The sequence below is a fragment of the Heteronotia binoei genome, chromosome 21 (assembly GCF_032191835.1).
Source record: "Heteronotia binoei isolate CCM8104 ecotype False Entrance Well chromosome 21, APGP_CSIRO_Hbin_v1, whole genome shotgun sequence".
Classification (NCBI taxonomy): Eukaryota; Metazoa; Chordata; class Lepidosauria; order Squamata; family Gekkonidae; genus Heteronotia; species Heteronotia binoei.
Genome location: NC_083243.1, coordinates 188,939,376 through 188,952,554, shown reverse-complemented (window position 1 = coordinate 188,952,554; position 13,179 = coordinate 188,939,376). Strand labels below are relative to the sequence as shown.

At 41.6% G+C, this 13,179-nt stretch overlaps 1 protein-coding gene across 4 annotated transcripts in view; it reads right to left on the bottom strand.

Annotated features, from left to right (window-relative positions):
* SLC15A2 (solute carrier family 15 member 2) overlaps positions 1-13,179 on the bottom strand; it is a 144,937-nt gene that overhangs the window by 97,258 nt on the left and 34,500 nt on the right. For all 4 annotated transcript variants that reach the window (XM_060261865.1, XM_060261866.1, XM_060261864.1 and 1 more), the window contains 2 exons: positions 9,554-9,695; positions 4,005-4,097 (listed from right to left, as the gene is read on the bottom strand). In XM_060261865.1, the coding sequence (XP_060117848.1) occupies positions 4,005-4,097; positions 9,554-9,695 (235 nt within the window). The remainder of the gene's footprint in view (positions 1-4,004; positions 4,098-9,553; positions 9,696-13,179) is intronic.

Genomic DNA, 13,179 nt, shown 5'->3' with positions numbered 1-13,179 from the left:
AGGCCTTGGTCCATAAATACTCTAATAACAGCAGAAGACAACTCTACATTGCTTTTGTAGATCTCACCTCAGCGTTTAATTCCATCAAGCACTCAGGACTTTGGACCAGAGCTTTTTTTTAGCAGGAATGCACAGGTATGCAGTTCTGGCTGGCTTGGTGTCAGGGGGTGTGGCCTAATATGCAAATAATTTCTTGCTGGGCTTTTTCTACAAAAAAAAGCCTGTTTTGGACCAAACTTGCTAAAACAAAATTGATACGGCAGTCAGTTAATTCTACTGGCCCTAAAGATCTTTCAGGGCAAGGTTGTTGCACAGCTTCTGTATGGAGCAGAAATTTGGAGATGGAATCAGAAAATACTTCAAGTCAAGTCAAGTTTAATACGGTCAAAGACCCATCCAAAAAAGAGGGGGGGGGGGGAGTAACAAGCTGCATTAGAGAAACCAAAGTATACAATTCAGCTTGGGCACAGTATAAAATATTATACATAAAAAATTGGTTTCCATTTCTAGTTATAAAACAAAGTTGATTAAAATATTTCGTAAATATTTATCAGTTAATTGTTTGTGGAGGCATAGCCTGTACAGCAAATGTTGCCACCTTCATAGTAATTTCCTGATTCCTATTGACTAAAATCTTATCTAAATAAAAAATAGAATCTTTCCCTGGGAATTGGTCACAAATAGGAACAATATAAGCCGAACAAATGTTCTGATAAAGTTTACATTCAAAGAGAATGTGCTCTCTCATCTCTGTCCTCCCATCTCTGCAAATAGGGGCGCCTTTTATATTTGCCTTCAGTGACTGCCAAAGGAAGCATATTCACCCTCATGAGCATGAAGGCTTTTCTGTAATCAGGTTTATCTAAATTCTGCAAGTATTGCATCAGAACTATTCCATTCAAGTTTTCTGTACCTGAAAGATAACATTTAACCTGAGACAAGTTTTGTTGTCGTCCAATGTCTAGAATTCTTTGTTTAAGGAAGGGTTCAACTGAACTACCTTCCAACTGCATCATAAACTGCTTACAAAGCACATAGTAAGCTAATTTAGGTTCAGTTTCTTTAACCCAGTAAGGTGTCACAGAGTCTTTCATTATCAGGCTCATTAATCCAATAAGTTTGGTTATTAATTTATACCAAAATAGAAAGACAGCAATACATAAGCGAACCTGTGAGGTGATCGTGCCAGTTTCCACCCGTATGAAGGCATTTGAAGCACCAGGTGGGGCTTTAAGAACATGTCTTTTGCAGCTAGAAACTATCCAGAATATCTTTTAAAGGAAAAATGTGGGTCTCCTCCAGGGAATACTTAAGATAAAAGCTCAGGCTATCTTTGATCACATCAAGAGTTCATTTGAAGTTATTAAAATATAAGAATGCACATTGGGCCCAAGAATCCCAGTTACAAATATAAGTTGATGGGGGTGTGAACTGGCAGAGACTGACCAAGAGAGAGATCTTGGGGTCGTGGTAGATAACTCACTGAAAATGTCAAGACAGTGTGTGTTTGCAATAAAAAAGGCCAACGCCATGCTGGGAATTATTAGGAAGGGAATTGAAAACAAATCAGCCAGAATCATAATGCCCCTGTATAAATCGATGGTGTGGTCTCATTTGGAGTACTGTGTGCAGTTCTGGTTGCCGCACCTCAAAAAGGATATTATAGCATTGGAGAAAGTCCAGAAAAGGGCAACTAGAATGATTAAAGGGCTGGAACACTTTCCCTATGAAGAAAGGTTGAAACGCTTGGGACTCTTTAGCTTGGAGAAACGTCGACTGTGGGGTGACATGATAGATGTTTACAAGATAATGCATGGGATGGAGAAAGTAGAGAAAGAAGTACTTTTCTCCCTTTCTCACAATACGAGAACTCGTGGTCATTCGATGAAATTGCTGAGCAGACAGGTTAAAACGGATAAAAGGAAGTACTTCACCCAAAGGGTGATTAACATCTGGAATTCACTGCCACAGGAGGTGATGGCAGCCACAAGCATAGCCACCTTCAAGAGGGGTTTAGATAAAAATATGGAGCAGAGGTCCATCAGTGGCTATTAGCCACAGTGTGTGTGTGTGTGTGTGTGTATATATATATATATATATATATATATATATATATATGTATGTTGGACTGGATGTGCCATTGGCCTGATCTAACATGGCTTCTCTTATGTTCTTAAGAAGCCTGAACCTTTAAATATACTGTGAATGAAAAGGAAGTTGCAATAAACTAGGAGTTAGAGATGAGAAGAAAAATTTTAACAGCAATAGGGCTACTTGTATTGCAAAATTTGGGTCACCTGAAACATATTACCAGTTGCTTCATGGGGTAATTTTCAGATTACTGAACGATCAGATGCTTAAGAAAACAAAAGGCACAGAAATCCCCACTTATTATGAGCTAGTCCTGTCCTTTGGTACATTTGCAACAAAACTGTCCTGTGGTACATTTGCAACAAAATTTTAAGTGGCGCTGCCCATATAAGCAAAATGCAGGTTGCAAGGATTCTACCATATTTTAGACAAGCGTTACATTCTTGAATTTTGTATGAAACAAAAATGAAAATTAAGTATTGAGATGTCTCAGTGAAATCATTCATGCCCTTTCTGAAACTGGGCCAAAACTATGGAAAAATTCCAAAGAACGCAGAGGAACTGAATACCACAAGATTTGGTAGTCCATTCTTACTTAGAAGAAAGTGCCTTGTTCTGCACAGAAGTCATCAGTTTAGGCATGACTTTTATTTATTTATTTATTTATATTGGGATTTATACCCCGCCCTTCGCACCGAAGTGTCTCAGGGCGGCTTACAACATGATAATTCAAATACTACAATTTAAAACACTTACAAGTAAAATTAAAACCATAAATTAATAAAAGCAAGATAGATAAAAACCGGCGGTCTACAGATGCATTTTGTTCCATCCAAAAGATTTCCTTGTCAGTCAGTATTATAGGCCTGCCGGAAGAGGGCTGTCTTACAGGCCCTGCGGAACTGCCCTAGGTCCCGCAGGGCCCGCACCTCCTCCGGCAGCTGGTTCCACCAATAAGGTGCCGTTACTGAGAAGGCCCGATCCCTGGTGGATTTTAGACGGGCCTCCTTTGGCCCGGGGACTACCAACAGGTTTTGTGAACCCGAGCGTAGTACTCTCTGGGGAACGTGTGGGGAAAGACGGTCCCTAAGGTAGACAGGTCCTAGGCCATATAGGGCTTTAAAGCACTTTAGCAGTGGAGACAGTGATGACCAATGTACCAATCTTATAATCAATAACTGGGAGCTGCCCTATCTATTACATTCACGATGGTAATCAGCCACCCTGTGATGAATCCCTGTCTCCAGTCATAGTACCATTTGCCTTGTGAATTGGGGCCACTTTCCCTGTCTCAGCTGGCATGAACTGATATAGGCAGGAAAACTTTACCACATGGTAACCAGTTTTGATATTCAGATTCTGCAGGGGTTCAATTGGGTGGACTCTCGTTACTTGCCTACACGCGCCTTCCATTTTCCAAGAGCTGAATATTTTCTCACTGATCAGAGAAAACCCATTTTTAAAAACCATTAAAACACTGCCCCCCCACACACACACACATTTGCAGATTTGAATAAAATTAAATTTTAGAGGATTAAAAATGGCTGTTTCAATTTTTGGATCTGAATACAGATTCACTTGCTGCTTGTTTGTGAGCTGATTTCTGGAAAAAGTGCAGTTTTCTCAGCAATATCCTTGCTTAGGTTACTGAATTGGGGGGGGGCACTACTGGAACAAAGCTGGACGCATTGTAGCCTCATCACAAGGTGACTGAATTTTCTAGCATAAGGCACCGGCAGGCACCTTTCAGTGTTTCGATGTCCAGATAGGATAGTGATAAAAGTCCATATATTGTTCCAAAATAAAAAGACCTCACACAATGCTTATAATAATGTGCGTTTAAATGCTCTATAAAGTAATACAATTAATAATCATGTTATCAAAACACTGCCGTCCGTCTTACCGCTACTTACACATGAACAATCTGGTTTCCCACCATTGGTATGGCCGCAAATGACTTGATCACATGTCCAATCACATACACGATGGAGAGATAAATGATTGTTCTGTGAAGGAAAACAGAGAGAAAGTTAGAAAACACTATCAGCCAAATCCAGTGCCTTGATTTATAATCTGAAAATGGAATGTGTGCCTGTGTTTTCTGACAGGAAAGGTACAAGCATTTCTTTATTTCCCACTGTCCACCAGAAGTGTAATTCTCCCACATGGTTGTGGGAAAAATATGACTGAACAGACTGGGGAGACAATTCTGACATACATGGCTGTGGTTGATGGCTTCACCTCTCCCCTGATTATGGTGGTTTCATGGGTCACCTGGATCATTCCTAATAAAAAGCAGAAGGGGCTGATTTTAGTCATGTTTCAAAGAGTGTTTGATGGTTTGTGGGCAAGGCGGCCAAGGCAGTTGGTCCCTTTCCTCGACCGCGGCGACCTGGCAACTGTGATCCACACTACGGTCACCTCGAGATTGGATTACTGTAATGCCCTCTACATGGGGCTGCCCTTATCTCAAATCCGGAGACTGCAGCTGGTGCAGAATGCAGCGGTTAGGCTGTTATTGGGGCTCCCCATGCGGGAGCACATACAGCCTGGGCTGCGGGAACTGCACTGGCTACCAATAGTGTAACGGATTTGCTACAAGGTGCTGGTTATTACCTTTAAAGCCCTATATGGCCGAGGACCTGTCTACCTTAGGGACCGTCTCTTCCCATTTGTTCCCCAGAGGGTACTCAGATCAGGGACACGGAACCTGTTATCGATCCCTGGGCTGAGGGAGGCAAGACTGAAGATCACTCGGGAGATGGCCTTCTCTATAGTGGCCCCCTTTTGATGGAACCAACTACCGGAAGAAGCATGAGCCTTGCGGGACCTTGCCCAGTTTCGCAAGGCTTGCAAGACAGCTTTATTTCAACTTGCTTTTAATGGATAGCCACATATGAAGATACTCAAGAAGACTGAAATTACTGGAATGTATTATTATTATTAGCACCAAATTGTTTTTAAAATGTTTTAATTGTTATATTGTTTAAGGTTTTAATTAGTTAATTTTTAATATCTGTACATGTTTTTACTGTTGTGAGCCGCCCTGAGCCTGCTTCGGCAGAGAGGGCGGGATATAAATCCAATAAAATTTAATAAAATAAATAAATTGTGTTCTATGCTATTGTCCATGGATGCATGCCAGATAATGTGAAATGGGTACAATTTATTTCACTATATGTCAAAATTTTCTGTACGCTCTTGATAAAAATAGGAAGGACAGAGCATCTGTTTGGCATGTGGCAGAGCATCTGTTTGGCAGAGCATCTGTTTGTCATGCACGAAGCCCAAGGTTCAGTTTTTGGCATCTCCAGTTAAAAGGATTAGGTGGGAGGTGATGTGGAGGATCTCTGCCTGACACCAGTCTGAGTAGACAATATTGACTCTGATTCAGTATAAGGCAACTTCATGTGTTCATGCGTATCATACAATCTCTGTTGGGAATTTAATCTCAGGCACACATGGGTCCATTTGGATCAGGACCATGGCATATGAGTTGAGGAGGCTGAAGCCTTCCTTCCCTGCCATTTTTCCAATGGGAAACTGCACCAAGGGATGCTATTTGAATCGGTGGAGAAATGTAGATGTCTCCCATCAATGCATATAGAGCCTCCAGGCGGGTGAAGGTAATTTATAGTTAAGTGTTCAAATGCCTCTAATGTTATTTGAATTATACTCCAACATTGTAGTATTGACTATTATTCAACACAGAAAGTTTCAAACCAGAGCCATCTGTTGGCTACATAGGGTGACCAACCTGGCATCGACCAGAGCCAAAGGCCTTTTCTTTTCAACTGCACGAGTTTGGGGTCTGACTATTTATCTGTCTTTTTTTTTTTAAATGAACAAACAAAAAAACCTTGTAGCCTCCCCATAAGAGGTGCAATACCTACTTCCCTTACTGTAAACACAAAATTTTTGGAGTTTCTAAATTGTACCAAACACTGGAGAATCCAATATCATCTTACCTAAAAACAGGATCACACCATTTATAACTATGCAATGGCAAAAATTCAACACAGAGATTTCAATCCAGCTGCATCTATTGTCTGACCTGATCCAATTGCCAGACCCGGATTATGTAGCTTTCTAAGGAATGCCAGAATACCACCTATCAGTTGTTTGGCGGGGGATGGGGGGTGGGAGAGACCAGATTAAGATTCAGTCACTCTCCATCCTCAGAAAAAAGCTGCACCGTATCATTTATGCACAGGGTTGCTTACAGACCTGGGGAAAAAAATGTTTGTTCCTTTAATAGAAATGTAAGTTCCTGAAATGGGCAGCTGAAACTTTTCATTCCATAAAGGAAAATAACATCACCTAGCAAATAGCATCCATTAAGTCTCTATTAAAGGAACAGGATTTTTTTGCACAACACTGGCTACCCTAATATCCTCCAACATGCCTACACATTAGGAGTCAGAAGCAGGAACATTGAAAAACTGTACAATTTTGCTTTCTAAGCTGAGCTGCTTTATACTTTTATTCATTTACAATAACGGACTTGATTGTTCTAGAGTTTTCAACCCATTCCATTAAAAAAAGAAGATTTGAAGTTTGACTAAAAGGACGAATGGGGCATCAATTAGAACCCCAAGTAAAGTGAAGGGGGAGAGAATGAAATATGGCATGTGCAAGGTTCCTGAGGACAAGCCCGTAGCTACGGTGGGGGCCCCAGGGTCTCAGCCCCAACACTTCCAAGGTCAGGGTCCCAGTCGCAGCTTTCAATTCCAAACTGCTGAGCAAGAGAAGCCTTGTGACACAGCCTGTGTGCAATGGGGAGAGACTTCCCCACCCCGCACAGATCCTGGGGTCAGCTTCTCTTGCCCGGCAGATTTAAACCATCAAGAGAAGTCTCCAAGCAGGGTCTGTGTGTGGCAGGGAGAGACTTCCCCACCCCATGCAGATCCCGGAGCCAGCTTCCCTTGCCCGGCAGTTGGCAAGAGAAGCCTCCAAGTGGGGTCTGCCTGTGATTGGAGGGGAGACCTTCTTGATGCAGGCTGATCTTGGATCCAGGAGCTCAGGGTGTGGAGGTGAGACAAAGGGAGCAAGCAAGCTGGGAGAAGCCATTTGGCCTTCTCCAAGCCAAGCTGGGTGCGTGGGGGATGGGGAAGGCTTGGAGAATGCATTTAAAGTTGCTTTATTTCCACCCTCCCTCCCTCTCTTTCTCTGGCCTCCCTAAATTCCCCACTAAACAAAAAATCTTGGCTATGGCCCTGCTGGGGCAGAGAGACAAACACTCATTTAAGGACATGATGGTTCCTTTGTGTTAATGCCTCAAGGAGGGTAAAGAGATGCTAACCGTTCATACCACTAGGGGTTTTTGAAATGAAGAGTGGGACAATGCATGAGGAAGGCATCAGAGTTGTGTAAGAGCTCATAGGAATTAACATGAAGTGAGGGGGGAGGTCTTTAAAACCTGAGAAACAACTTTTAACCATGGACAATAATGCAATTATTTTAAATAGCAATTGATGCCAATATCAGATTCCAAAGATATTCCTTACAAGAGTGGATAAAGGGCCATGTGCACACAGCCTTGGTTGCCTGGTATGGGCACTGTTAGACGGGAACCAGAATCAAATACACATACATTGTTCCTTCCTTTTGGCCCAGGTTTATAACAATAGTGTCATTAACAGACACTCTCACATTTTGACATACTACAGTTTTGTTGCTTTCGCATGCTCATGCTACTCAGATCAAAGGTTTGCTCAATTTGTTAATTTTACTATTCTGTCATTGGATTTTATATTTGTACCATTTTACATTCTAAACCACTGCCTACCAGATAATTTTACTCTTCTGTCATTGGATCTTAAATCTGTACCATTTTACATTCTGAGCCATTGCCTACCAGCTGTGTGTGGCTCTGCTCATTGTGCTGGATTCCTCGTCTGATGAAGTGTGCTTAGAGCACACGAAAGCTTACGTTCTGGATAAAACTAAGTTGGTCTTAAAGGTGCTATTGACTCCTATTTTGTTCTACATTGCAGCCCTGAGCTCTTACAACCTTCCAAGCCCATTAATGACAATGGATTTAGGAGTAACTCTGTTTAGGATAAGAGCAGAGTTCCAGTCCAGTGGCACCTTTAAGACCAACAAAATTTTATTCAAGGTGTAAACTTTCGTGTGCATGCACACTTCATCAGATAAATTGAAATAGAACTTACCAGTCCATACATATAGGTAGAAGGTGAGCAACAAATTAGCATCCAGCAAAATAAAAGTATTTAATAGATGCAAGTACCAAACTGGAATAACAAGCTTAGTTTAAAAGGTCACCATTTATTTGGGTTTAATTTCAAGGGGGGGGCATATAAGAGGATGCTGTCCTGTTGTCTCCATGCTTGAGAAGAGATGGATGGAGCATAAAAATAGGGCCTCAGTTAATTACTCTCAGCATTCCACAAATAAGAAGGGTGTATTTGCCTATCATTCTCTGATTCTGATATATTGATTTCCTTCATTATGTTTTCCCCTAAAATTCACTGTTTCCTACCTCTACCTGTATGTATGAATTGCTAACTTCCATTTCAATGTATCTGAAGATGTGTGCATGCACACAAAAGTTTACACCTTGAATAAAATTTTATTATATTAAAGGTACTACTGGACTTGAACTTTGTTCTGCTGCTTCAGACCAACACAGCTACCCATCTGAATCTATTTAAGATGGCACTTCTTTCTTTCTTTCTTTCTTTCTTTCTTTCTTTCTTTCTTTCTTTCTTTCTTTCTTTCTTTCTTTCTTTCTTTCTTTCTTTCTTTCTTTCTTTCTTTCTTTCTTTCTTTCGATGGAATTTATTTCCAATCAATGAAAGGATGTACAAAAGTGCAGTGTGATGAAAACAATCACTTAACAGATTTATGACATTTTGTGAGGTTTTGCCAAGTAACACTCAGGTAGACCTCAACTATGAAGACATAGGAAAGCTTTATTGAAATGTTACAAGTGCAGACTTTTCCCTTAGAGAGGTCTTGCCTGAAGTGAGGGCAACAGGCATAGAGACTGTTAAGTAATTCCAAAAAGCACAGGCTTCTCCCCCCCCTCCCCCATAGCTTCAAATATCTAACTATAACACAGATCACCAAGATCCCAGCCTCTTACATCTTGAGAAACGAAAGTCATTCTCAGCCAGATGGTATAAGAGAGGCCCCCACATTCCCACAATGTCTCCACAGGGGGGCAGGCCCAATAACCTGCACAAAGGCATAACATTCTGCATAGCAAGATAACAGCACAAAGAAAAACATGACAGGAGACAGAACACGGATCCTGACACATCTAAATATAACAAAGTATGCTGGGATGTAGGTTATACTCATGAGACACTACACTGTAATTCAATGGCAAACTAAGGCAAATGTTTTAAAACTAGCAATACTTGTTCATAAAATGGTTGTGAGAGCTGTAACTTCTGCTTAATAGCAAAAAGTCTATATACATGCATTTCATCCTTACTTGTATTTTCCCAGCCAAGAGTCGGCGATAAATGCTCCAATAACCGGTGTAAAGTAACACAAACCAGAGAAGGCATGGTACACTGAAGTAGATGTATTCTCATTCCAGTGGAGGAAGTAAAGGAAGTACAAAGTCAAAACAGCTGAGGTAAAAAGAGAGAAAGAATTTACTTAGGTAAATAAATACGTCAGGTTCAAAGTATGACAACAGTTGTTGCGAGACCACCAATAATATCACCGCCCCCTCCTCCGGCTCTCTAATCAATCAATCAATCAATCAATCAATCAATCAGTAAACTCAAGATGATGAACACGGGGTTTCCAGATCTCCTATCCAGGCACTGACTAAAGATAGACTCATTTAGCTTCAAAAAGATAAGCATACTGTTCCACTGTATTCTTACACCAAATATTATGGTAGACACAAATTGAAGAGATTTAGTTTTCACTGACGTGGAGCTGCAACAATTGAGTTGTTGCCATTACTGAATTTTAGGGTGTACTGCTATTAATAAACACGCAGAGCCTGTATCAAGAAGAAAGCTGACAACTCTAGGCCTCAGTCTCACAAAGGTGGATCCAATGACTCCATTCTGCTAGCGAGCACCATTAATTTATATCGGTTTTAAATTATTTATTTAACTAAATTTATAAACCTATATTTAACTGTATTTTATTGTATTTTATTGTTATATCATGGTATATGTATCATGTCTTGTAAGCCGCCCTGAGCCTGCCTTGGCAGGGAGGGCGGGATATAAATAAAAATTTATTATTATTATTGTTATTATTATTATTATTATAGATTCCCTTCAACTAAAGCCCTGCCCACAAGTTACAGTGAACATTTGTCTGTCCTTTTCTGTTGCTGTCTTCTGCCAGCAGATGAAGACTTTTTTGTTTTGTTTTACATTCATTCCATCAGTGATCCTTCCTTCCTGTCTAGTGTTTTAATTGTTATTTTATGTCTGTATGTATTTAAGCTCGGTTTTTAATTCTTTTAATTATGTGTGTTTTTTGAATGTAAGTGGACTGGTTTTAAATGGTTTTAGAATATGATTTTACTATGTATGTTCTAATTTGTTAGCTGCTTTGGTGGCCCATGTGGGGGCAGGAAGGCATTTTGTAATAAAATGATAATAATAAATTCAAACCCTGTAGTTATCTAGGTACAGGTCCATGGTTTCATTTGTAAAGTGAACATACAATGATTCCTTCTTACCAGGCCTCATTTTGGGCAGGGGCTCACCTCTAAATTTTATTGTGCTCTTTCTTTCTCTCCCCCTCCCCCCACCCTGAATACTTGCTTCTTGGCTCCATTGTTTAAACCCCCTGTGAGAATTTTGCTGAACTCTTAAGATTTGACAAACTTTCTAATATTTTCCTCACATAAAATGGGAAAATAACCAAAACACATAAAGCTGATAGATGGAAAACTTCATCATGCCACTCTGGCCACATAGGAGAAAGTAATTTAAAAAGGATGATGGGAGTAAGGTTTTATTATGACAATTATAATTCAAGAAGCATTTTAAGGTAGATGCTGAAGTTGATATAATTTAGTGCACCTTCCGGTGATGTCAGGGGTGTGTGGTATATGCAAATGAGATATGTAAATGAATTGTGCTAATGAGCTCCAGCACCTCTTTTTCTACAGAATTTCATTAGAACTAATGAAGGATAGGGGCACCTTCTTTTGAGGCTCATAGAATTGGACCTCCTGATCTAATCTTTTTGAAACTTGGAGAGCATTTTGAGAAGAGTCATCAGATGCTATGCTGCAAATTTGGTGCCTCTAACTCAAAAAACAGCCCCTTCAGAGCCCCAGGTACCCCCAGATCAATTCTCCATTATACCCATAGGGAATACTGAAGTGCCCAGCAGACATTTCCCTCCCCCCGTTTCTGACGACTCTGAAGCAGGGGTTTGGCATCTCTACTCATGAGTTGCTGAACTTCCAACTTCTTCAAATTAACACAGAGCAATCAAAGGTTCAAGTTTACCTTTCCTGTGCATCGACCGCTGAAAAGAATGTGCAACCAAGAGAGGGTCTGGGTTGCTTTCACAGCCACTGGGAGCAGCCATGTTGTTCTGCCCCCATCCCCATTCAGCCTTAAAGACACAGACACACCATCCCAAGAGAAAGCTTTTCCAAGTCTGAAGCCTCCAGAGGTGGGAAGGCACATTGTGTCTGTGGGGGCGGGGTTTCCCGCCCGCCGGCCAGCTGATTGGGAGTGGGAAGGAGCCTGGGAAGAACCTCCGCTGTGACCTGGGGATTGGCAAGCCTGCTGATGTAGCCAATCCTCCAAGAGCTTACAGGGGTTTTAATACAGGGTTTATTGTAAACTCCAGGAGGATCGACTACATTAGGGGTGTCATGATCCTGGGCCTAGTGAGGCGTACAGTCTCCGTGGAAGCCTGCCTCAGAGTTATTACTAAAGGCTACATTTCCCAGGATCCCCTCTGTCCTTCTGATTGGGTGGCAAAGTTTTGGAGGGAAACTAGCCCAGAGAGGGGTGGGACCTGGGAGGAGAGCATAAAAAGGGCCAAGCACAGACAGGGTGTGTTCTTTCCTGAAGAGGCTGCAGGCAGAGAGGTTGCAGTCAGAGAAGGAGCGCCGGAACAGGCAGTAGGAGGATCCCTTACCCAAGGGGGTGAGTTTTGGTATTAGAACAGGGACTGTCTACCTAAATGCATCAGGGTTTTTTGTTTATTTGCCCCAACCTTTACTTTTTCATATTCACTATAGCACTAAATCTTTATAACCCACTTATTGTTTTTAGAGCACTAATAATAAACTTCTTTTGTTGTTATACTGCCTGGGTTCTCACGTCTCCTTAGTCACAGTTAAGAGGTATTTATTAATAAGAAAGACAAGGGTGGTTGGGTGCTCTGAGCCCTTCCATATAGACCCCTACCAAAGTGGTGGCAGCCAGTAGAAGGCCCTCCTAGGCCCCTGCTGTGTGACAAAGGGGTATATGGCCTAATATGCAAAAGAGTTCCTGCTACAAAAAAAAGCCTTGATGGTAAATAAGCCCTGACATATTCCACCAGGCATTCCATAATTTTCACTTCATCATCAATCTGACAATGAACCAATCTATGCAAGAAATACATTTTCTGGACACTACTGTAAGAATACACAATGGATGCATGGATACCACCTTATACTGGAAATATACAGACTGACAAACATACCTACAGTATATTTCTCCAGCTACCCTCCTAAACATACCAAATGATCCATTGTATACAGCCAGGCTCTACGCAACAGTCGCACCTGCTCTCCTCCTACAGAGATTCCCACCTGGGGGATCTACAACAAACCTTTTTGGAATGAAAATATCCACCTGATGAAGTCAGGAAACAGATTAACAAAGCTAGAATGGTACTTGGAGACAAGTCCGGCCCTGGGGTGCATGGTGCCCAGGCAGACTCACCACTTGCCGCCCCCCTCTGTGGCGGTGCCCTGTGGTGCGGTGCCCCATTGCCCACATGGCAGATGAAGAGGAGAAGTGACTGGAAGGAGAGGGATGCAACAGGGAGCAGGCGGGATGGGCAGGCAGACAAAGAGGGAAGCAACTGGGAGGGGGAGGGGCAGGTGGATGAACATGGAAGAAAAGGGGA